The sequence below is a fragment of the Podarcis filfolensis genome, assembly GCF_964270895.1.
Source record: "Podarcis filfolensis genome assembly, chromosome: 8".
Classification (NCBI taxonomy): Eukaryota; Metazoa; Chordata; class Lepidosauria; order Squamata; family Lacertidae; genus Podarcis; species Podarcis filfolensis.
This window is the reverse complement of record NC_139611.1, coordinates 6,873,727-6,898,665: the sequence shown is the minus strand read 5'-3', so window position 1 is coordinate 6,898,665 and position 24,939 is coordinate 6,873,727. Positions and strand designations below refer to the sequence as shown.

Sequence of the window (24,939 nt, the reverse complement as noted above, 5' to 3'; positions counted from 1 at the left end):
CTCGTTTAATTTCACTGCACACAGGTGGTGTAGTGACAATAAAGGTTTTATTTAGTACTATTTTTTATTATTATTATTTTGTTAAGAGCACCTGTGCTTCTGGTGGACAAAGGGCGCCCTCTGCTGGAAGATTCACACAATGACGCCTGGTCTTTAAGCTATGTAGTGTTTTGATTACCTCTCCCCATTGCTCATCATTCAAATGACAGATCCGTCTCCACGCTCTCTCGTTGCCCCCCGGTTCCTAGAACAGCCCCAGCATGAGCACCGAGTGGAGCAGTCAGTGGCGTAGCGTGGGTTGTCAGCACCCGGGGCAAGGCAAGTAATTTGCGCCCCCTAACCCATGGATTTGCGCTCCCTAACCCGTGGATTTGCGCCCCCTAACCCTAACCCCCAGATGTTGTGCCCGGTGCGGCCTGCCCCCCCTGCACCCCCCATGCTACGCCACTGGGAGCAGTCCAGCTTCCCCAGAGCTGGATTTCATGGTGTCATGCCTAAGCATTGAAGGCAGAGGAGAGCAACCTGGAGAAGAATTTGCCGAGTAGAGTTGGGGCGAGAAAGCAGCCCTGTTTCACACTGATCTTTATAGGGAAGGCATTTGAGGATGAGCTGCCATACTAGACAGTGCCATGCATGCTCTCGTGGAAGGGACACAATCATCTTGGTGCAACCATAGCAAGTGACCAAAGGAGGCACGATCGCTGGAAAGAGTGCAGAGAGAACAAGCATTGTGGTACATCTACAGCAGCACAACCGGACGCCCAGCTGCAACAAAACATGTCTCTCCTCCATCGGTCTCTACAGCCACAACAGGTGCTGTAACACTTCCAACAGTTTGACTTCATCCCTGATGGTGAACTCTTATCAGAATAATAATAATAATAATAATAATAATAATAATAATAATAATAATTTATTTGTACCCTGTCCATCCGACTGGGTTTCTCCAGCCACTCTGGGCAGCTTCCAACAAAGATTAAAAATACATTAAAATGTCACACATTAAAAACTTCCCTGAACAGGGCTGCCTTCAGATGTCTTGCAAATGTCAGGTAGTTGTTTATCTCTTTGACATCTGGTGGGAGGGCGTTCCACAGGGTGGGCCGCCACTACCGAGAAGGCCCTCTGCCTGGTTCCCTGTAGCTTTGCTTCTTGCAATGAGGGAACTGCCAGAAGGCCCTCGGCTCTGGACCTCAGCGTCTGGGCAGAACGATGGGGGTGGAGACGCTCCTTCAGGTATACAGGACCGAGGCCGTTTAAGGCTTTAAAGGTCTACACCATACTTTGAATTGTGCTTGGAAATGTACTGGGAGCCAATGTAGGTCTTTCAAGACCAGTGTTATATGGTCCCGGCAGCCAACAACAGAGGAAATACATGGCTGATTTGTTTGTGTATCTGCAGCAGGGTTTGTTCCTGGTAGATTCCAGGAATGTCTTAAGCCTGGTCCCTGGCTTCCCATAAGGACATAGGAACAGCCTCCTGCATCAGGCCAGCCTAGTCCAGCATCCTGTTCTCACAGTGGCCAACCTTCTCCCCTCCTGTGGTTTCCAGCAGCTGGTGTCCAGAAGCCTTGCTGCCTTCAGCTGTGAAGGCAGAGCCGAGGTCTCACCATGAACTTGTCTAACCCTCTTTTAAAGCCATTTAAGGTCCCCATTGCTTACTGGGGGAGGGAGTTCCACAGTTGAATTTTGTGCTGCATGAAAAAGTCTCTTCTTTTATCTGTCCTGAACCTTCAGCTTCACTGGATGTCCAAGAGTTCTAGTGTTTTGAGAGAGGGAGAAAAACTCTCTCGCCATGCCCAGCATGATTTTATTAATGTCTATCATGTCACTTGGGACACGGGTGGCGCTGTGGGTTAAACCACTGAGCCTAGGACTTGCCGATCAGAAGGTCGGCAGTTCGAATCCCCGCGATGGGGTGAGTTCCCGTTGCTCGGTCTCTACCTAGCAGTTTGAAAGCACGTCAAAGTGCAAGTAGATAAATAGGTACCACTCCGTCGGGAAGGTAAACGGTGTTTCCGTGCGCTGCTCTGCTTTGCCAGAAGCGGCTTAGTCATGCTGGCCACATGACCCGGAAGCTGTACGCCGGCTCCCTCGGCCAATAAAGCGAAATGAGCGCCGCAACCCCAGAGTCGGCTACGACTGGACCTAATGGTCAGGGGTCCCTTTACCTTTTTATCATGTAACTGCATAGAACAGGGGTCAGCAAACTTTTCCAGCCGGGGGCCGGTCCACTGTCCCTCAGACCTTGTGGGGGGCCGGACTATATTAGGTGGAGGGAATGAACAAATTCCTATGCCCCACAAATAACCCAGAGATGCATTTTAAATGAAAGCACACATTCTACTCATGTAAAAACATGCTGATTCCCAGACTGTCCACGGGCGGATTTAGAAGGCGATTGGGCTGGATCTGGCCCCCGGGCCTTAGGTTGCCTACCCATGGCATAGAATAGTTTTAGAGTTTGAAGGGACCCCAAGGGTCATCTAGTCCAACCCCCTGCAATGCAGGAATGCCTCGCCTTTTCTCTGATCTAAAATGCCCCAAACGCTGCAACCTTTCAGGAGAGTCGCTCCAGCCCCTTGACCGTTTTGGTTGCCCTTTCCCGAGCCTGTCCCAACTCTCTCACATCCCTTTGGCCGCGAGAACCGCGTGCAGCCTTCCCAATGCGGTCGCGCCATAGGTTTATGGTGTATAGATCGCCTTATGATCCCAGGATCGCTGGCATGAAATTGCGAGGAACGAGAGAGGGAGAGGTCCGGTGTGTGTGTGTTCGAGAGCGCCTGGCGCGCTTCTGCAAATCGTCTCCGGCGAGCTGCAAATGCGCGCATCTTGCAGAGAGCCCTTTGCAGGATCCCACCCCTTCTCTCTCCCCCCTCCCCTCGCCCGCCCCACTCTCTCCACCCCAATCAGGTCCGGGAGGGGTCCGCCTGCAGCTGGGATGGCTGCCTGGGAGCAAGAAGAGGACGGGGAGGTGGTGTTTGTGTTTGGTGGGGGGAGAGGCTAAAAATACGCACCGGCAGGAGGAGCAAAGTCCCCGGCAGGGGAGCGCAGTCGTGGCGGGGAGGCGGGGGCGCTGGCCAGCCTGAGCGAGCGGGGCAGCCCTCCAAGCCCAGGCACAGCAAGGGGGGCAGGGAGGCTATGGGCTGGCGGGGGGCGGGAGGAGGAGGGCCATCAGCTGGGCCGGGCTGATAGCCTATCTCCCGGGTAAAAGGGAGCAGGCCGCCTCCTCGCCTCCTCCTCCGCGCCAGCCGCTGTCAGATGATGGGCAGCATCGCCAGGGAGCCCGCCGACGGAGCCATGGAGCCCCGCGCCGAGCTGAGCGCCCCCGAGACGCGCGCCCCCGTCAAGCGGGACTACCATCACCGGTAAGGGGGCAGCCGGGCCATCGGGGCGTGGGGAGGCGCTGCTACCTCCAGACCTAGGGAGAGCATGCCGGGCGGCATCCGTCGAACCGGAGAGCTGGAAGGGGGACCCCAGCGGTCATCCAGTCCAACCCCCTTGCAAGGCAGCAATCACAGCTCAAGACTCCCGGGCAGATGGCCAGCTAAGCTTTGCAGCCAAGGAAGGAGAGTCCGCGACTCTCAGGCTGCTGCCAGCTGCTCTGCGGAGTTGGGGGGCGGGAAAAGGGGGCAGCGGGCTCCCCTCTGAGCGCATTGGGCAAGGGAGTGTTTTTGAGCGAGATCTCTTGGCAATGGCTGTGATGTTTGTTTATCCAGTGGCAGGGAGTTCCTCTGGTCCCCTTTGAGGATGTGGGGGCTTGTTGGGCAGGGGTGGGGGAATATGTCTCTCTTCAGCTGCATATGGTGCGTGGGGGGGACGGGGGGGCAATGAAGAAAGTGGATTATTGAGGGGAGCAGCGCAGCTCCCGCCTCCTCCACCTGCACTGGTGGATTTGCAATGGTTGCTGATATAATCCCTGGCCAAGTTCAAGGTGTTACTTAACAGCCTTGTTACCTGTTACTTAACCAATTTAACTGCAAGATCACCTCGCCCCACAAACGCCTAATTTGACTGCTCTGCCACATAAGACCTAAATACTCTAGATTTTAGGGTGACAGCACGCTCACTTTGGAACTGCCTGCCTCTTGACATCAGGAAGGTGTCTTCACTGCGCTCTCTTCATTGCCTGCTAAAATCATTTTCGTTAGGGCAAGCCTACCCAGGTGTTCAGAAAGTGGATGCTAGTCTTAATCGGTTTTTAGTCCATTGCCATTTTAATGTTACGGATGTCTTCAATTATTATTGCTAATTTTTCTTGCCGATAATTTTATTGTTTTATCTCTTTCGTGAACCGCTTGGAGGTTTCTCCTTTACAATCAAGTAGGGTAAAAATGAAGGGTGGCACTGTGGGTAAAACCTCAGTGCCTAGGACTTGCTGATCGCAAGGTCGGCGGTTCGAATCCCCGCAGCGGGGTGAGCTCCCGTCTTTCGGTCCCAGCTCCTGCCCACCTAGCAGTTTGAAAGCACCCCTAAGTGCAAGTAGATAAATAGGTACCACTTTATAGCGGGAAGGTAAACGGTGTTTCTGTGTGCTGCGCTGGTGCTGGCTCGCCAGTTGCAGCTTCGTCACGCTGGCCACGTAACCCAGAAGTGTCTCCGGACAGCGCTGGCCCCCGGCCTCTTAAGTGAGATGGGCGCGCAACCCTAGAGTCGGTCACGACTGGCCCGTATGGGCAGGGGTACCTTTACCTTTACCTTTAGGGTAAAAATGAAATAAATGTTACTGGAGACGGGTGAGGAGCAAGGCCCTTCCTGGTCAGAGAACGAAGCTTTGCTGCATCCAGAGTGTCCTCTCTTCCACTTCAGGGCTCATTTCCATCTCAAAAGCGTTTTCTGCTCTAATAACTTGTATTGTCTCCCCCCCACAGTCCTTCTCCTCCTCCTCTCCTGGCAAGGCCTTTCCTTGCTTTCTCCTCCTGCTGGCTCTTTGGGGCCAGGACTACACGCTCCCCCCTCCCCAAGGACAATGTCAGCAGGGAAGCTGCCCTGAAGGCAGAGGACCCAAAGGCCAGGAAGGCGGGGGGGGGGGGAATGGGGTGTCCCTGGAGGGCGGTCAGTCCTGAACTGCCAAACAGCATTGCAGGCCCAGAATCTCAAGCTGGGGGAGATAGGAGGGGAAGGACTTTTCCTCTGGGGTGCTCCTGTATTATTATTATTATTGTTGTTGTTGTTTATTCTAATTTCTGTTATTTTATTTATATCCCACCTTTTTCTCCACAGAGCTCAAGGGGGCATTTATTTATTTTTTAATATAAATTTTTATTAGTTTTTTTTTAACATACCATTTTCAACAGTAATTAAACATATTTTTACATCTTATTCAAATTTTTTTTGACTTCCATCAGTCCTGTCTGAAAATTTTTCCAATCTAATCTCTTAGTATACATTTCTTATTTTCCCTGTTACATTTAAAACTCATAACCAATATCTCTGTTCTTTATCTACTTTGTAGCGCTTCATATATTCTTCCTTACAAAACTTCTTGTACTCCCACTAGCGTAATTTGTTGGTTACAATTGCTCTTCAAATAGCTCATATACTTCTTCAAATCTTCTGTAAATCTCTGGTCCCGCAGGTTTCGAATCCTTCCTGTCATTTCGTCCAATTCTGCATAGTCCATTATTTTCGTCCGCCATTCTTCCTTCGTCGGAATTTCTTCTTGTTTCCTCAAGGGGGCGTTTAATCCCCCACAACAACCCTGTGAGGTAGGTTAGGCTGAGAGGCAGTAAGGGACTGCCCCAGGTCACATCCAGTGGGCTCTGTGGCTGAGTGGGGAGTTGCACCCTGGTCCCCTGTGTCCTAGTCTAACACTCTAACCACTATGCCACGCTGTCTCTCAACAACAAGGGTCCCTCCTCCGAGCATGGGCGGCTGAATATGCAGCCTAGGTGGGGGTGTCAAAAGATCCCTCCTGAGGACCTTCTGTGGCAAAGGTGTCACTGGGCCCTTGTGACATCTCCTTCCTTCCTTCCTTCCTTCCTTCCTTCCTTCCTTTCTTTCTTTCTTTCTTTCTTTCTTTCTTTCTTTCTTTCCTTCCAATTTTTTCAAATTAATTTTCCAAAAATTCAAAAACAAACAGACATACAAACATACATACATCCTGTTTCAATCTTGGTAACATTATTAAGTGACTTCCTCAAATCCATTTGACTGAATTTCGTTATATATCATTTTAACAGCTTTCCAAAATCAATTTTCTCCAAAAATTCACTTGATCGCTTAACATCTTTTGTTCTTTCTAATTTAGCTTTAAACATCTTAAATCTTATCCTTACATATTTCAGTCCTAAGCCTATCTAATATTTGCAAGCTTTTCCAGTTAAGTTATCTTGACATATTTAGCTAAATAGTCTTTAAATTTCTTCCATTCTTCCTGGTACTCCTCCTCCTTCTGGTTGCGGAGTCTTTCAGTCAGGTCAGCCAGCTCCAGAAAAATCCATCATCTTTATCTGCCATGTGACATCTCCTTTCAAACGCCAGTAAGGAACCCCGATCAGCCTCATCTGCATTCCAAGAGGGGTTTGGTTCAGATCTGGGTCAGGGAAGCTTGGGAACTTGACGGCTCATTCCTCACTTCCTTCAGATTCCGCTCACCTCCTGTTGGCAAGGAGGGTGGGAGGGAACCTGCCCTCGTGGCTTTTCCTGCTTCCCAGTTGCACCCGTGGCTGCCTGCGGGGGGCCTGGTCCATCAGGGCAAAATGGGGCACTGCCAGCTTCCTACTTTCGACCAGGTGACGCTGGGGGTCCCTTGCAACTCTAGGTAAAGGTAAAGGGACCCCTGGCCATTAGGTCCAGTCGTGGCCGACTCTGGGGTTGCGCTGCTCATCTTGCTTTATTGGCCGAGGGAGCCGGCGTACAGCTTCCGGGTCATGTGGCCAGCATGACTAAGCCGCTTCTGGCGAACCACAGCAGCGCACGGAAACGCCGTTTACCTTCCCGCCGGAGTGGTACCTATTTATCTACTTGCACTTGGATGGGCTTTCGGACTGCTAGGTTGGCAGGAGCAGGGACCGAGCAACGGGAGCTCACCCCATCGTGGGGATTTGAACCGCCGACCTTATGATCGGCAAGTCCTAGGCTCTGTGGTTTAACCCACAGTGCCACCCACGTCCCTCCCTTCCAACTCTACAATTGTACAAATCCACAGTCACTCTGTCTCAGTGTTCAGCTGCAATCTAGAGACCTCTTGGGAGATAGGGAGAAGGGGAAGAGGACACTGGCAGGCAGCAAAGCCACCCGTTGGGACTGGGGTGGGTGGAGCAGAAGGCCAACCAGAAGAGACTGACCCAGTGCCATCAGTTTTTGCTTTGTCCCCATGATTTGTTAATTGGTGGTGTAGGCTTAGGGGTGAGCAGAGAGCGACCCACGTTTGCCGATGAGACCAAATTGTTTCAGGTAGCTAATGCAAAAAGGGATTGTGGAGAGCTCCGAAAGGTTCTGTCCAAGCTGAGTGAGTAGATTTAAAAAGGGCAAGTGAGGTTCAGTGAAAGGAAGTGCAAATTGATGCACGTTTGGGCAAAGCGATCTTTTATATATTCTATAAACTTCCGCGGGAATGAGACCTTGGGGTCGCAGTAGATCGCTGGAGGAAGCTGGTGATCAGGTGTGCGGCAGCCATAAAAATAAAAGGCAAACTCCCTGCTAGGTATCCTCTGGAAAGGAATCGAAACTGCCAGTAATGTAAGGCTGTTATACAAATCTACGGTGTGACCAGATTTGCAATACTATTCATGATTCTAGCCACCTCACCTATCCAAAGGACATTGCAGGTTGGAAAAGGTTCAGAAAGGGGACACCCAAATGACTGAGGGGATGGAGCGAATCCCCTATGCCAGTGGCTTTCAACCAGTGTGCCGTGGCACCCTGGGGTGCCTTGAATGATGGTCAGGGGTGCTATGGGCAACACTGGCCTCTGTCCCTCTTTCCTTCCCTCCCTCCTCTGATGCGCTCTTGCATCTCTGCCTCCCAAAGGCTTGCACAGCTGTTTAATGCAGCAGCCCTGGCTGCAAGCTCCAGGGGCGAATGATGCCTCTGGGATGATGATGATGATGATGATGATGATGGTGATGATAATAATAATAATTTATTTATTTGTACCCCGCCCATCTGGCTGGGTTTCCCCAGCTACGCTGGGCAGCTTCCCACAAAGATTAAAAATACGTTACAATGTCACACATTAAAAACTCCCCTTCAGATGTCTTCTAAATGTCAGGTAGTTGTTTCTCTCTTTGACATCTGATGGGAGGGCGTTCCACAGGGCAGGTGCCACCACCGAGAAAGCCCTCTGCCTGGTTCCCTGTAGCTTTGCTTCTCACAGTGAGGGAACCACCAGAAGGCCCTCAGCGCTGGACCTCAGTGTCCAGGCAGAACGATGGGGGTGGAGATGCTCCTTCAGGTATACTGGACCGAGGCCGTTTAGGGCTTTAAAGGTGAGCACAAACACTTTGAATTGTGCTCAGAAATGTACTGGGAGCCAGTGTAGGTCAGTGTAGACAGTATTGAGCTAAATGGACCAAGGGTCTAATTCAGTATAGAGCAACGTCTTGTGGCTTTAAAAGGAGGTAAGACAAATTCATGGAGGAGAGAGCTATCGAGGGCTACTAGCCATGTTGGCCTCCACAGTCAGAGGCAGCAGTGCTTCTGAAAGCCAGTTGTTGCAAACCACGGGGGGGAGAGGGCTCTTGTGTTCGAATCTTGCATAACAGGTTTCCCATTGGGTGGCCACTGTGAGAACAGGATACTGAGCTTTGGTCTGATCCAGCAACCTATTTTGATGTTCTTTAAAAAAAAATTATTAACATATAAAACACATACATCTGTATACATTTACACAATACACGTACACAACACACTACCTTATTTTCATAACATAAAACATACCTACATTACTCTATATAATACCTACCTATACTGTACATTTCAACATACAGTGGTACCTCAGGTTACATACGCTTCAGGTTACAGACTCCACTAACCCAGAAATAGTGCTTCAGGTTAAGAACTTTGCTTCAGGATGAGAACAGAAATCGTGCTCCGGCGGCACATCGGCAGCAGAAGGCCCCATTAGCTAAAGTGGTGCTTCAGGTTAAGAACAGTTTCAGGTTAAGTACGGACCTCCAGAATGAATTAAGTACTTAACCTGAGGTACCACTGTACCTACACTCCTGCCCTACATGGACACCCACCAAGTGGCTTGACTTCCAGCCGTTCTTGTTACGCTGCTTTATTTTTCCAACTGGCTTAAACGTGTTTCATTATTTCTTTAATGTTTTCTTCTATCTTGACTTTGCTTTGCTTTCACCCTAATCATTTTCTGGATTCACTCAATATCTGTCAGAAATTCTACTTTTTCCACATAAATTTTGATGTTTTCCTTAATGATAGCCCACTCCTTATTCACTTTTTGTACCACATCTCCTCTTGTCCTCCCTGTTAGTTCGGCAATATGGAAGTATTCCATCATTTTAGATAACCAGTCTGTTTTGGTTGGGACGCTGCTGCTTTTCCAATTTTTGGCAGTCAGTAACCTTGCCGGCGTAGTTGCATACATACCGTATTTTTCGCTCTATAAGACGCACCAGACCATAAGACGCACCTAGTTTTTGTAGGAGGAAAACAAGAAAAAAAATATTCTGAATCTCAGAAGCCAGAACAGTAAGCGGGATCGCTGCGCAGCGAAAGCAGCGATCCCTCTTGCTGTTCTGGCTTCTGGGATAGCTGTGCAGCCTGCATTCGCTCCATAAGACACACACACATTTCCCCTTACTTTTTAGGAGGGAAAAAGTGAGTCTTATAGAGCAAAAAATATGGTAAATGTTGGTTTGACCATTCTTTTTATTTCCTCTGACATGATACCTAGGAGAAAGGATTCTGTTTTTTCCCCCAAATGAAAATCTAAACATCTTTTTCAATTCGTTATAGATATTTCCCCAGAATCCCACTATCCCAGAATCCCACTATCAGTATCTTCTGATGTTCTTATGTAAGCGTGAGCCATGGAAATTGCAGGGTCAGCTCTGGGAGCCGCAGGCAAAGTGGTGTCTTGCCAGAGTCAGGGCTATTTGCACTGGCTCAAAGCAAACAGGAGGGTCTCTCACCTTTGGCCAGGGCCTCTGCTCATCCTACCAGGAAGGCTTCTGGCTACACACCTCCTTCCTGGCCTCTCCTGGCGGACCTTGCTTTGGCAAGAGAGGGATCCGTCCTCAAGGGAGGAAAGGTCGCCCTCCTGTGTGGGCATTGCCTGAGGCCATTACATCAGCCGGCGCTGGGGGAAGCAGACAGGGGACCCTTTCCAAACTCTGATAGGGAAGGTAAAGCTACCCCTTATGATGCAAGGCTCTGACGCACGCCCTGAGGTCAGGGCCCTCCCTTGGCAGCCCAAGGCCTTTCTGCTAACACCTCCCTGGGACAGGGTGGACAGGACGAATCGCTGCATTCCCATGGGCTGGACCTGATGACTTCTTGGGTCCTGTTGTAAGCAACACCTGCCCTTCTTCCCTTATGGGGTATCCAAGAGCCCATATAGAGTCCTCAAGTGGGTTCCCTATTGGTAGGAGAAAATAACACAGGCCAACCAGAGACTATTGAGAAGCAAAGCAGCTAGTAAGCCTGATCTTTATTGAACTGTTGCAACAGGGTGCTCCCCTCACACACAGGAGAGAGGAGAAGGACCCAGAACCAAGGTGTGCCTGCCCTTATATAGACATTTTAAATTCCCTGCCCTGGAGCTCAAGACCACCCCTCCATACATCATACCTACATCACAGAAGGGGTGTAACCCAAGACCACCCCCCACAAACATCATCCCTACATCACAGAAAAGGCGCTCTACAACAGAAATTTGAATGTTGTTGTTTTTCCTGTCTGCCAGGTTTATCTGATAATGCTTTATCTGATTGCCTTCCCTGGTAGTCTGCCCATTCCTTTGAGATGGTGATTACCCAATTCCTGAGACAATGGGAAGGTTCCCTCACCCCCTCCCTCCTTGCAGAGAAAACATTTGGTCAGTTTGGGAATCAAAATGGTTTCAGGATGGTCTTCCTGTGCTGCTCCAGACATGTGGTCCACATATCTATCATAGCTGTCAACGTTTCCCTATTTTTAAGGGAAATTCCCTTATTCCGAATAGGATTCCTCGCAAGAAAAGGGAAAAGTTGACAGCTATGATATCTATGTACGTGCTTGGCTGGTACATTTATGGACATTTATTATATATATATAAGACCTTAAATTTTTTTATTACTGTCCTTTCCAATGCCACGATTCTACGATTCTTCACTACTAGCATTTTGCGGCTGGCCACGGGGCCTTAATGGCAGGCTTTGTGCTTGGACGTGGCTGCGTCTCCCCAGTTAAGGAGCTGGCAAGCAGCCTCTGGCAGGCACTGACTCCTTCCCTACAAAGCGGTCAGCTCCCTCCCTCCGTCCCTTGCTCATTCAAGGAATCTGCTTGAAGTCTTCCAACTAGGCCACATTGCATTTAATGTAGAACTTGGAAGCTCCTTTGGAAGACTGTGAGTGTGAGATCTGGCTTGTGCGTTTTGTTAGCAAGGAAGATTAGTTTCTAGACCTCATGGTGAGGGTGGCAAGGCCTTCCCCAAAGGCAAGGTTGGTTTCAGCTTGTGAAGGGGTGGTGTGGGAATTTAAGCAGTTAGGTAAAGGGACCCCTGAAAAGGCGAGGCATTCCTGCATTGCAGGGGGTTGGACTAGATGACCCTTGGGGTCCCTTCAAACTCTAAAACTATTCTATGCCATGGGTAGGCAACCTAAGGCCCGGGGGCCAGATCCAGCCCAATTGCCTTCTAAATCCGCCCGTGGACAGTCTGGGAATCAGCATGTTTTTACATGAGTAGATTATGTCCTTTTATTTAAAATGCATCTCTGGGTTATTTGTGGGGCCTGCCTGGTGTTTTTACATGAGTAGAATGTGTGCTTTCATTTAAAATGCATCTCTCGGTTATTTGTGGGGCATAGGAATTTGTTCATTCCCTCCACCCAATATAGTCCGGCCCCCCACAAGGTCTGAGGGACAGTGGACCGGCCCCCTGCTGGAAAAGTTTGCTGACCCCTGTTCTATGCAGTTACATGATTAAAAGGTAAAGGTAAAGGGACCCCTGACCATTAGGTCCAGTCGTGGCCGACTCTGGGGTTGCGGCGCTCATTTCGCTTTATTGGCCGAGGGAGCCGGCGTACAGCTTCCGGGTCATGTGGCCTGCAGGACTAAGCCAGCAGGTGAACCAGAGCAGTGCAGGGAAATGCCGTTTACTTTCCCACCAGAGCGGTACCTATTTATCTACTTGCACTTTGACATGCTTTCGAACTGCTAGGTTGGCAGGAGCAGGGACTGAGCAACGGGAGCTCACCCCGTCGCGGGGATTCAAACCACCGACCTTCTGATCGGCACGCCCTAGGCTCTGTGGTTTAGACCACAGCACCACCTGTGTCCCACAGCAGTTAAAGGTAAAGGGACCCCTGACCATTAGGTCCAGTCGTGACCGACTCTGGGGTTGTGGCGCTCATCTCGCTTTATTGGCCGAGGGAGCCGGCGTACAGCTTCCGGGTCATGTGGCCAGCATGGCTAAGCCGCTTCTGGCGAACCAGAGCAGCGCACGGAAATGCCGTTTACCTTCCTGCCGGAGCGGTACCTATTTATCTACTTGCACTTTGACATGCTTTTGAACTGCTAGGTTGGCAGGAGCTGGGACCGAGCAACAGGAGCTCACCCCGTCGCGGGGATTCGAACCACCGACCTTCTGATCGGCAAGCCCTAGGCTCTGTGGTTTAGACCACAGTGCCACCCGTGTCCCATAGCAGTTAAAGGTAAAGGGACCCCTGAACATTAGGTCCAGTTGTAACCAACTCTGGGGGTGTGGTGCTCATCTCGCTTTATTGGCCGAGGGAGCCGGTGTACAGCTTCTGGGTCATGTGGCCAGCTAAGCCGCTTCTGGCGAACCAGAACAGCGCACCTTCCCGCCAGAGCGGTACCTATTTATCTATTTGCACTTTTGACGTGCTTTCAAACTGCTAGGTTGGCAGGAGCAGGGACTGAACAATGGGAGCTCACCCCATCGCGGAGATTCAAACCACCGACCTTCTGATCGGCAAGCCCTAGGCTCTGTGGTTTAGACCACAGCGCCACCCGCGTCCCACAGCAATTAGGGATGCTCAAAAAAGACTTCATGGAACACATTGCTGAAAACATTAAGACCACCGGCCAGAAGCTCTTTAAATATATTAGCAGCAGGAAACCATCTAGGGAGGCAGTTGGATGACAAGGGAGTCAAAGGAGGATAAGGAAATTGCAGAGACGCTGAATGAGTTACTTGCATCAGTCTTCATAATGCAAGATGTTGGACGCACCCCAGGGCCTGAACCAACTTTTGCAGAAGGTGAGTCCTGGAAAGACAGATAGTAGTGAGGAGAGGTAAAATTCTAGGCCTGGAAGTCATTAAGTTGTCTTGTGCTTGAATCCTGCAAGCTGGTTTCCCATAGGTTGGCCACTGTGAGAACAGAATGCTGGAATAGTTGGGTCCTTGGCTTGATCCAGCAGGCTGTTCCTCTCTCCAAAGAACCCAGGAGGTAGTTGTCAGGACCGGAATCAGGGTGGTGTGGGAAGGGGTGATCTCACCAAGAGGGATGCTGATGAGTGGATGGCCTTTTCCCTTTCAAGAAAATGACCTTTGCAACCCCGGAATATTGACCCAGCCAGCTGCAGCAACCTGGCCCCCAAACAAGCCACAGGCACTTCCAGATGCAGTGATTATTTTGCACTCATCCTGATTAAGGACACCTCTTCCCATATGAACCTACTCGGTCCCCCTGAGATCATCTTCTGAAACCCTCCTTTGTGTGCCTCCTTGAGAGGTCCGGAGGGTGGCAACACGAGAACGGGGCCTTCTCTGCAGTGGCTCCCCGTCTATGGAATGCTCTCCCCAGGGAAGTTCGCCTGGCACCTTCATGATACACCTTTAGGTACCAGGTAAAAACATTGCTTTTTAACTAGGTTGATTTGATTGACATCCTATGCCGTTTTAAAATGTTTTTTTTTTGGGGGGGTGTTATTGGGTTGCTGTTTTTATTTCGATTATGCATTTTGTGGTTTTATATTTTGATTTTGCTCTGTGAACTGCCCTGAGACCCCCAGGTATAGGGCAGTATATAAATTCAATTAATAATAATAATAATAATAATAATAATAATAATAATAATAATTGTTATGTACTGAAGTTCTCACCCTGGGCCAGCAGGGGGATACTGTAGATTGTTTTCATTCAGGTCCACATATGCAAATAAGGGATTGAAAGTGACGTTCAGTGATTGCATAGTTACAGAAAATGGTTACAGTTGCGTTGTACTGGAGCTCTATATAAGCAGGCTGGCTGAATCCTTCAGTTCAGTTCTGTTCTGGCCTGTGAATAAACAAGAGCTGTTTGAAGAATCGCTGTGTCGTCTGATACGTTCACCCTCAACTTAATACTGGCGACGAAGGAGGGATTGATGGACATCAGAGCACAGCCAGATGCGGCCACCCTCTGAGCTGAGCTGAATCACTGAGCTGAAACACCGAGCAAAATAATAATAATAATAATAATAATAATAATAATAATAATAATAATAATAATAATTAGAAGAAGAAGAGCATATGCTGGATCAGGCCAGCATCCTGCTGTCATGGTGGCCAGCCAGTTGCCCATTTTGGGAAACTCACAAACCTGATCCAACAGAGGCCCATCTTCTGCTCTTGGTACTCTAACTTGCCAACTCCAAGAGGGAGTTTGTCACTTGGATTGCAAGCGCTGGGCAAGTTTGCGGCTCCTCCTGGCCAGTCAGTGCAGGGTGTGTGACTCTGCCCTGGTGGTCCTGGAGATTCACCTGGCAGAGTGAAAAGATAACTGCTGCTTCACCCATCCCTGTGGGCCTCTTCCTGAACTCTAGAGCCTCTGATGTATGTTGTCTACTCCTTCCGCCATAGCTGTCAACCGTCCCTTATTTGGCGGGAAAGTCCCTTATCCCAGCGCCGTGTCCTGCTGCTGTCCCTTATTGATGATGTCCCTTTAATTTCCCAGGTTTCAAAGGAAGCAGCTCCTCTCCCTCCCTCCCTGCCGGCCAGGGAGGAGGGAAGCTCCAGCTGTGTTGCTTGGATGTGTTGCTCCCCCAATAAGGAGTCTAAGAACGACTGGGGGGCGGTGGAGCTTGCATGCCTTGTGCCGATCAAATCGGCCGCATTGCCTGGGGACTTACCTTTGTTCAGCACTTCCCAGTGGAGAGGTGACAGTGGTTTCCCTTGCTGCATCCCCTTTGCCGGGTTGCTGCGCTGTGGGAACCACCGCTTGAGGCTTTGTTTGGCTGCTGGTTGGGCTTTCTGCCTTTGGCTTGGAGGGGCTCAGAAGTTGAACATACCCGTGCTAGGAAAATCCCTTATTTTGGCTGCTGATCCCTTATTTCCAAGGTTGCTGGTCCCTTATTTTCAAATCTGTAAGTTGACAGCTATGCCTTCCGCGCAGTGGGGAGACCCCCGGGGGAGAAAACAGAAGAGCAGCGTTTTGCCTAGGTGCCTTTGGAAGCAACAGTTGGGCAATTGCAGAGCTCCAGTAATGATTCTCAGTATCATAAAACATAATTAGAAAATGCCTGGGATGCCTGTGGCAGAATCCTCGCTCAGTGTCAGGGAATGTGGGTGGGAAAGAGGAGCCCGCGTTTTCTGGAAGGCTGTGCGTGTATAAGGGCTGGCGGATGGATTAAAAACTCCTTTGCCAGCTGGTCTGGGTATCGAGATCTTGCATTGAGGAATCTTTCGATGAACATTAGGTTCACGTGGGGTGTGTGTGCGTTAAACAGGGAAGGCTGAGTTTCATAGCTCATAAATCCCTGTAATGGGAAACCTGTTGACACAGCCTGCCCAGGAGCCCTGCTAATGTTACACAGCTACGCTTAGTGCCCTCCAGGCCAGCTCCCTCCCTCTCTGTGCATCAGCGATGCTGTGAGGCTCATCACACAGAGCCACCCAGGACCAGCAGCCACGAGTCAGGCCTGGGTGTGCAATAAGGTAAAGGTAAAGGGACCCCTGAGCATTAGGTCCAGTCGTGACCGACTCTGGGGTTGCGGCGCTCATCTCGCTTTACTGGCCAAGGGAGCTGGCGTACAGCTTCCGGGTCATGTGGCCAGCATGACTAAGCCGCTTCTGGCAAACCAGAGCAGCGCACGGAAAGCCATTTACCTTCACGCTGGAGCGGTACCTATTTATCTACTTGCACTAGTGTGCTTTTGAACTGCTAGGTGGGCAGGAGCAGGGACTGAGCAACGGGAGCTCACCCCGTTGCGGGGATTCGAAACGCCGACCTTCTGATTGGCAAGTCCAAGGCTCTGTGGTTTAACCCACAGCGCCACCCGCGTCCCTGGGTGTGCAACAGGTGCAGTGATAAAAATGGAAACCTGAAGAAATTGGATGCATGGGGGTCTTCCAGGAAGATTGGGCCATCTAGTCTAACCCCCTGATCTACAATTCGCACTCAGAACTCAGGGCTCTCCGTAGCCAGATGACCTCCCAAGTGTGACTTGGAGTAACTGGAAGATGGTTGGGCTTTCTCAGTTTCAAAAGGACTCTACACCAGTGAAGGCAGAGAGTGGAGTGTGTGTACCTTTCGAAAAAGGGTTTGGGTAGAAAACCTTCCATGACACTGCATCGCGGTTTCCTAGGTCCTTTCCAGACAAAGCACAGCCGATTAGATGGGACACCCAAATTGCCGGCAAGTCAGGGGGCAGATTGTGGCTCTTGGGGACCTCATGACACGGTCTCTCCTTTTCAGGATCTTTGTGAACCGGAGTCTGGCGCTGGAAAAGATCAAATGTTTCGGCTTTGACATGGACTACACTCTCGCAAGTAAGTAAGAGGCCGCCAGAAAACAAGCTTGCTCCATCTTCCATGTGACACAGAGGAGATGGGGAACAGACCCCCTGTGCATTTTAAGCTGAGGAACCAGGTGATAAAAGTTGTGCCTCATGATGGCTAAAAACTCTTGTTTTTATACTTTATTTTAATGCTTCCTTTCTGAATCACTTTGAGCTATTTTTGTGAAAAAGCAACTAATAAAGGGGGGATATACCGAGTCCTTGGGGGGTGTTGGGCTGTCATAGCCAACCCCCCATTTTTCCCCCTTATATCAAATACTAATACTAAATGGTTCCTCCTGTTCAGGGGCAGTCTACCTCTGAGTATACAAGCAACAGGGGAAAGTTAGCCCGGCTTGGGTGCTCCCAAGGGCACCTGGTTGCAGTTCTTGTCCACATTGCATAAATACTTCATTTTGATTGTTTTCTAAAATTTGCTTGTTTGTTTATTTATTATTTCATAAAATGTTTGCACCGCTTGACTGTAGAAAACATCGAAGCGGTTTTCAAAGAAGCCCCCAAACAAACAAAACACACACACACAAAAAACACAACACTAAGAAAATTAACAATAATTGAAGACGTTAAGTTAAAATAGCGATAGACTAAAAAATAATAATTGTTTAGGCTTGTTCATAATACCATGACACAGAATAAAAGTAGAATCCAGTTGCTACTCCAATGACTCTGGAATATCCAAAGCAAGATGATGAAAAAGAATTTGAGGATATTGAGAAATACAGAAGTGCAATTGGAAGTTTGCTTTATTTAGCAAACATATCCAGGCCTGACATAACAAATGCAACTAATGTACTTAGCAGAAAAACGTCCAGGCTTATAACGAATGGTTCCTTTAAAGTATCCTAAAACACGTTTCATTGCATTCCAATCTTGCTGTATTGGCTTGGACATTTTTCTGCTAAGTACGTTAGTTGCATTTGATATGTCAGGCCTGGATATGTTTGCTAAATAAAGCAAACTTCCATTTGCACTTCTGTATTTGTCAATGGATACGTTTGATCTTCTTGCAGTCCATGGGCCTCTCAAGAGTCTCCTCCAGCACCATAATTCAAAAGCATCAATTCTTCGGCGATCAGCCTTCTTGATGGTCCAGCTCTCACTTCCATATATCACTACTGGGAAAACCATAGCTTTAACTATACGGACCTTTGTTGGCAAGGTTAAAACGTATCCATTCTTCAGGAAAATCAGCCCTGAGTGCTCACTGGAAGGGCAGGTCCTGAAGCTGTGGCTCCAATACTTTGGCCACCTCATGAGAAGAGAAGACTCCCTGGAAAAGACCCTGATGTTGGGAAAGATGGAGGGCACAAGGAGAAGGGGATGACAGAGGACGAAATGGTTGGATAGTGTTCTCAAAGCTACAAACATGAGTCTGACTAAACTGCGGAAGGCAGTGGAAGACAGGAGTGCCTGGCGTGCTCTGGTCCATGGGGTCACGAAGAGTCGGACACGACTAAATGTCCAAACAACATTTGTCAATATCCTCAAATTCTTTTTCATCATCTTGCTTTGGATATTCTAGAGTCATTGGAGTAATCATTGCAAAGGGGGAAAAAGACCACCGGGCTGTATTTGATAGATGGGGCCCAAGATTTCCTGAGTTTGCTTTGCAACTTTTTTTGCGGGGGGCCAGTCAGACCAGCCTGGAAAGATAAACCCAGGAAATGCCTCCTCCAAAGGGCCAGATTTAGGTTTGATGAGGCCCTCAGCTACTGAAGATAATGGGGCCCTTTATATGTCCAGCTGTCCTTTGTCAACAACAAATTGTCGCTGTTTTTTGTGTTGAATATATATGCTATATGGTAATTTATGGACCTAATAGGTACCTAAAGCCATTTGGACATAACAAAATATGTATTTTATCAAAGTAATTGTTGAACTGAAATACAATTAAGAAGAAGTATATTAATAGTGAAATGCACACTGTTGCTGTATGTAGTTTTATTTTATTTGTTTTTTTATCTTGTATTTTGGAAATGTACATCCAGGGGTTTTTTCCCCTTCAGTTTTTTTTGGGGGCCCCCAAGAGCCCTAAGCTATAGTTTGTTTAGCTTATCTCTAAATCCTGCACTGCTCCCCAAACTGCTTTATGCCTCTGCAGTGTACAAATCTCCGGACTACGAGGAGCTGGCTTTTGAGCTGCTGCTGGAGCGCCTGGTGTCCATTGGCTACCCCCACGAGATCCTGGAGTATAGATACGACCCCACTTTCCCCACCAGGTAAGGGAGCAGCGATGGCTTGGCAGCCCAGAGGTGGCCAGGGAGAAAGGACCCACCCTCCTCACCCGCCCTCTCCTCTCCCTCAGGGGCCTCGTATTTGACGCCATGTACGGGAATTTGCTGAAGGTGGACTCCCACGGGAACCTGCTGGTCTGTGCCCACGGATTTCGCTTTCTCAAAGGGTAGGTGATGTCCTCCAACATAAGCAGGACCACATAACACCAGGGACCACATAACACCGGTCCTGAGAGACTTGCATTGGCTCCCAGTACGTTTCCGAGCACAATTCAAAGTGTTGGTGCTGATTTTTAAAGCCCTAAATGGCCTTGGTCCTGTATATCTGAAGGAGCGTCTCCAGCCCCATCGTTCAGCCCCGACACTGAGGTCCATCGCCGAGGGTCTTCTGGCGGTTCCCTCATTGCGAGATGTGAGGTTACAGGGAACCAGGCAGAGGGCCTTCTCGGTGGTGGCGCCCGCCCTGTGGAACGCCCTCCCTTCAGATGTGGAGGAAATAAGCAGCTATCTTATCTTTAAAAGACATCTGGAGACAGCCCTCTTTAGGGAAGTTTTTAATATTTAGTGCTGCATTGTTTTTAACACTCGATTGGGAGCCGCCCAGAGTGGCTGGGGAAACTCAGCCAGATGGGCGGGGTATAAATAATAAATTATTATTATTATATTTACTCTCTCCAGTCCCCAACAGCTGTGGGCTTCTGCTGCTCCTCCAAGAGAAACAGTCAGCCCTGGGAAGCCACAAGGAGAAGGTCCTCTTATGTCTCTTGGGATGGGGGGGGGGGCACACACACAGAAGAAGAAGTGTTTGGATTTGATATCCCGCCTTTCACTCCCCTTCAGGAGTCTCAAAGCGGTTAACATTCTCCTTTCCCTTCCTCCCCCACAACAAACACTCTGTGAGGTGAGTGGGGCTGAGAGACTTCAGAGAAGTGTGACTAGCCCAAGGTCACCCAGCAGCCGCATGTGGAGGAGCGGGGAAGCGAACCCGGTTCACCAGATTACGAGTCCACCGCTCTTAACCACTACACCACACTGGCTCACAGACGGATAGACTTTCCTTCATTGGATGTTTTTATGAAGATGCTGGGTGGCCATCTGCAGGGATTCTTTAGCTGTGGTTCCTGCATTGCAGGGGGTTGGACTGAATGACCTTTGTGGGTCCCTTCTGATTCTGTGATTCCAAAACATAAAAACAAAGAATGTCCTTACAAACCTTCAGACCTCCTTCCCTCCCTCCATGGGTTCCATTTCCAAAAATGTAAACTTTTTTCCTGCATCTTTTACCGTTACCAATCTATTTTTATATATACCGTATTTTTTGCTCTATAAGACTCACTTTTTCCCTCCTAAAAAGTAAGGGGAAATGTGTGTGCATCTTATGGAGCAAATGCAGGCTGCACAGCTATCACAGAAGCCAGACCAGCAAGAGGGATGGCTGCTTTCGCTGCACAGCGATCCCTCTTGTTGTTCTGGCTTCTGAGATTCAGAATTTTTTTCCTCTTGTTTTCCTTCTCCAAAAACGAGGTGCGTCTTGTGGTCTGGTGCGTCTTATAGAGTGAAAAATACTATATATATATATATATATATATATATATATATATATATATATATATAAATTTTTTTATTTTTTACCAACAACCAAACCACAAACAGTGAAACCCCCCAGGTAGCTGATACATTGGGTATACATAATCAATAATAACATATTCAAATCAACCATATGTACAATTTTATATACGTTAACACTCCTCCATTCACAAGGTTTATTTAACTTTTAACATTTTAATTGCCCCAAATTGTTCAAACCTACCCAAATAATTCAATATCTTCTCAAACCAATCCTCCTCTTGCTCACTGACCTGAAACCCTTTCATTCTGTGTATCTTCACAGTTAGATATTCTAAAATTATAATATTATTCAGTTTTTTCCTCCGTTGGTTCACCCCTAACTCTTCTGCATTTTTCCAGTTACTCTCTATAACCTGTCTGGCTGCAGTTACCATCTATTTTACCCATTTACATTCCTCTTTTGTTTTTAACTCGGTGCTACTCAGACGAATAAGAACCATTAAAATTGTGGGTAGGAAGGTGGGAATATCTAAATTAATACTTCTTATCAATCTATTATATCATATTAACCAAAGTTCATTTCGCTTTACAGGTGTCAATTGTTTACAGTGGTCTTTTAAGTATATTACAAATTTCTTCCAGTCTTTTAAGAAATACTTGGTCTTCCTGATTTGGTCTTCCTTTCAGTAGAGAATTTCCTATCTGTCTTCCAAAGCCTTTCCCAACCTGTCATTAATATATTATGTCCCACGTCTTTCGCCCATTTTATTGTAATGCATTTGACCTGCTCCTCTTTGGTGTCCCACTCCAAGAGCAGATTGTACATGTCTTTAACCTTCCCTCTGTGGGTTTTCCTACAGTAAGGTCACCAGATTTTTTCCAATGAATCCTGGGACACTTTAATCCTTTATTTATTTAATGAATTACTACACGTTTGGGACGTTGATGCTGCAGTGATGGCTGCAGCGCCTTGACCTCAACGGCCATGTTTCCCCTTCCTCCGAGGCTTCTATCTCCTTTCTCCATGAGCCTGGGCAGCCCCTGAGTTGTTTGTTCTTCAGTGGTGGTGGTGGGGAAGTGGTGCGCAGTGGGTCAGGCAGGGAAGGCGGAGAAGGAGGGCTGAGAGCGGCGGCGAGGCTCGGGCAGCACAATGCCTCCCTTCCCATCGGAGCAGCCCTAATCCCATTCCTACTTGTGTGCAAGCGGGCAGGGATCCCTCAGCTGGGAAGGGTGGCTTCACACTGCCTTTCGGAGCAGCCCCATCCCAACTGCTACTTGCATGCAACTCCTACTTGCATGCAGGCAGGAGGGGGAAGGGATCTCCCTTCCCATTGGAGCAGCCCCAATCCCATTCTTACTTGCGTGCAAGCAGGAGGAGGCAGGGATCCCTCAGCTGGGAAGGGAGGCTACCTGCTGCCTAACTGAGAGATCCCTGCTCCTTCCTGCTTGCACGCAAGTAGGAGTTGGGAGGCTGCTCCGATAGGCAGCGTGAAGCCTCCCTTCACAGCTTAGTTGCCAGGGTCAGGGAAGGTGGAGGCAGCCCGGAAGCTGCATCTTGGAGCCCCTGCACCACCATCATATGGGGACTTCTGAGCAGCTCCTGAAGCCAGCCAGAGCCAACTGCTCTGGGCTGCTGAGACTGTTGCTGCTGTTTCCCGGGGACATTAGATGAAATCCGGGGACGGAATTTGTCCGGGGACTTATTCACAAATCTGGGCACTGTCCCCAGGAAACGGGGACGTCTGGTAACCCTATCCTACAGGGCCAGAGCTGGCAGTCACCTTCTCAGGTGGGAGCAGCTGGTCTGATCTTGGTGGTGGCTTCATCCTGCCCCTTGGAAAGCTGTTTCACCTCCCCCTCTCTCCCCCACCAGCACATTTCTGCCTTGCATTGTTCTGATATCTGTTTTTTTTTACAAGATATTTATTAAGATTTTTTATAATATTACAATAAAATAAAATAAGAAAAAACAGAATAACAGAAATACAGAATAAAGAAACTTTTTAAGAAAAGAAAAACACACATACATTTTCAATTACTTATTTTCTTTTAACTTGTTTCCCTCCTCATACCTCCCTTTTTTGTATTCCACCCCAAATTGTTAGTTCAGCAAGTCCTTACCATTATATTATTACCTATTTATAATCCTTAAAGCATTACAGCTGGAAACCACTTAATTTCAATCCAACATCATTCTAACACTCATTAATTTTACAATATTTCTGTAGATAATCTTTAAATTTCTTCCAATCTTCTTCCACCGACTCTTCTCCCTGGTCTCGGATTCTGCCAGTCATTTCTGCCAATCCCATGTAGTCCATCACCTTTGTTCTGATATCTGGGATGGTTCTTTGCCCTCTAGTGCACACAGGGCCAGGTGGGAAGGAGAAGGGACCCACGGCAAGGTCACTCCCTGCCCTCGTGTCTCCCCAGAGCTTCCCAAGCTCTGGGCATCCAAATCACCAGCCTGGCATTTGCTTGCTCTGAACCAAGAACCCTTTGAGGTGTGTCCAAAGGGACCATGCTCTCACAGTGGCCAGCCAGGGAGTCGGAATTCTGCAAGCAGGATTCGAACGCAGGAGCAACTCTCCCCGCTCCTGTGTTGCTGGTATTCAGGAGGAGGCAGAACACAGCTCTGGTGGCCGCCAGTAGCCCTCTCTGCCATGAATTTGCCCAATCCAGGAGGCAGGATTGGGCCCCATATCTCCCCTCTCCTAGGGTCGGCCAGTTCAGATACCGTATTTTCACTCTATAAGATGCACCAGACCATAAGATGCACCTAGTTTTTGGAGGAGGAAAAGAAGAAGAAAAATATTCTGAATCCCAGAAGCCAGAACAGCAAGAGGGATCTCTGCGCAGTGAAAGCAGTGATCCCTCTTGCTGTTCTGGCTTCTGGGATAGCTGCGCAGCCTGCATTCGCTCCATAAGACACACACACACATTTCCCCTTACTTTTTAGGAGGGGAAAAGTGAGTCTTATAGAGCAAAAAATACGGTAATTGGTGTTGCTTTGCCTTTGAGTTTGCCCCCTTCCCTGCTAATTTCAAGGTCTCTGCCATTCTGAGAGCAGAACCAGCGCCCTCTTTGCCCTCCCTGCCAGCAAGATGCCCCTGCTCTCCTTTTCCCCACAGAGATGCCCCCCCTCTGTTTTTGTCCCTGGAACAGGCTGAGAATAGCTTTTGCAGGAGGGGGAGGCTGCAGTTGGGGGGGGGGATAGTTCCCAGCTGCTGTCATGATGCTAAATCCTGCCCAGATGACTTTCCCTTTCCTATAGCGCGGATATTTCCCTAAGTGCCAGGCTTATTGTCCCCGAAACGCACCAGCTCTGGCGTCCCTCCTGATGCCACGGGGCACACATCCCTCTTGCCTTAAACTAGGACAGGGTTGGGCAGCTGAGGGGTGCAAGGAATTGGCAGAGAAACGGGGAAGCCCCAGATTAGACGTTGGTCTGAATGCAGGCAGAGCCTCCATCAGCTGGGGAAAGCTGGGCTGCAAGGAGGCCCAGCTGATCACTGGGAAACAGGAAGAGACAGCGTGGTGCAGTGGTTAAAGTGTCGGATTGTGACCTGGGGGACCAGGGTTCAGTTCCCCACTGAGTCACGAAGCTCGCTGGGCGTGACCTTGGGGGTCAGTCCCTGCCCCTTGGTGCTACAGGGAAAAAGGTGGGATGGGAATAAATAAATAAACTTAAAAAGGCGATGGCAGCCAAAGCGGAGGACTTTCTCCTGCCCCCCCGCCACCCATGATATGGACAGAGTGGCTGGGAAGACTTCCCCCTCTTTCTCTTCTAAAAGCAGAACAGGGTTTCCGTGGGTCCAGAGCCAGCTTTTCACTCACCTGGCATCAGGTGATATCAGGTGCAGGGCAGGTAAGGCACAGCTGCCAGGGAACCATCCGGCCACACAAGCCCTCCCCCACCCATCACGGCTTTCAGCAGGGAGCAGAATGCCCACCTGAGGTCAAGTGGTTGACAAGTGACCCATAGGTCAGTGATTAACTGGAACCCTAAGGTACATCACTGCCAAATGACAGACAGGCTATTCAGGAGGTTCGCACAACACATAATTTAATTTTCCGTCGCAGGGTTTAGAAAAATTCATGGAGGAGAATGTTATTATTTTCGTTATTATCTGTGATTATATATGATGATAAGGGACACGGGTGGCGCTGTGGGTTAAACCACAGAGCCTAGGACTTGCCGATCGGAAGGTCGGCGGTTTGAATCC

The 24,939-nt window shown here is 48.9% G+C and overlaps 1 protein-coding gene and 1 long non-coding RNA gene across 2 annotated transcripts in view; one reads left to right on the top strand and one right to left on the bottom strand.

Annotated features, from left to right (window-relative positions):
• Positions 1 to 900: 900 nt before the first annotated feature.
• Positions 901 to 24,939, bottom strand: part of LOC310769965 — a 130,243-nt gene continuing 106,204 nt past the window's right edge. The window contains exon 2 of the long non-coding RNA XR_014551897.1: positions 901 to 1,038. This is a non-coding gene — a long non-coding RNA (uncharacterized lncRNA). The remainder of the gene's footprint in view (positions 1,039 to 24,939) is intronic.
• LOC310769766 (cytosolic purine 5'-nucleotidase-like) overlaps positions 3,039 to 24,939 on the top strand; it is a 44,985-nt gene continuing 23,084 nt past the window's right edge. The window contains exons 1-4 of the mRNA XM_083629492.1: positions 3,039 to 3,368; positions 16,808 to 16,881; positions 19,012 to 19,129; positions 19,216 to 19,311. Coding sequence (XP_083485618.1) covers positions 3,262 to 3,368; positions 16,808 to 16,881; positions 19,012 to 19,129; positions 19,216 to 19,311 — 395 coding nt within the window. The 5' untranslated portion in view covers positions 3,039 to 3,261. The remainder of the gene's footprint in view (positions 3,369 to 16,807; positions 16,882 to 19,011; positions 19,130 to 19,215; positions 19,312 to 24,939) is intronic.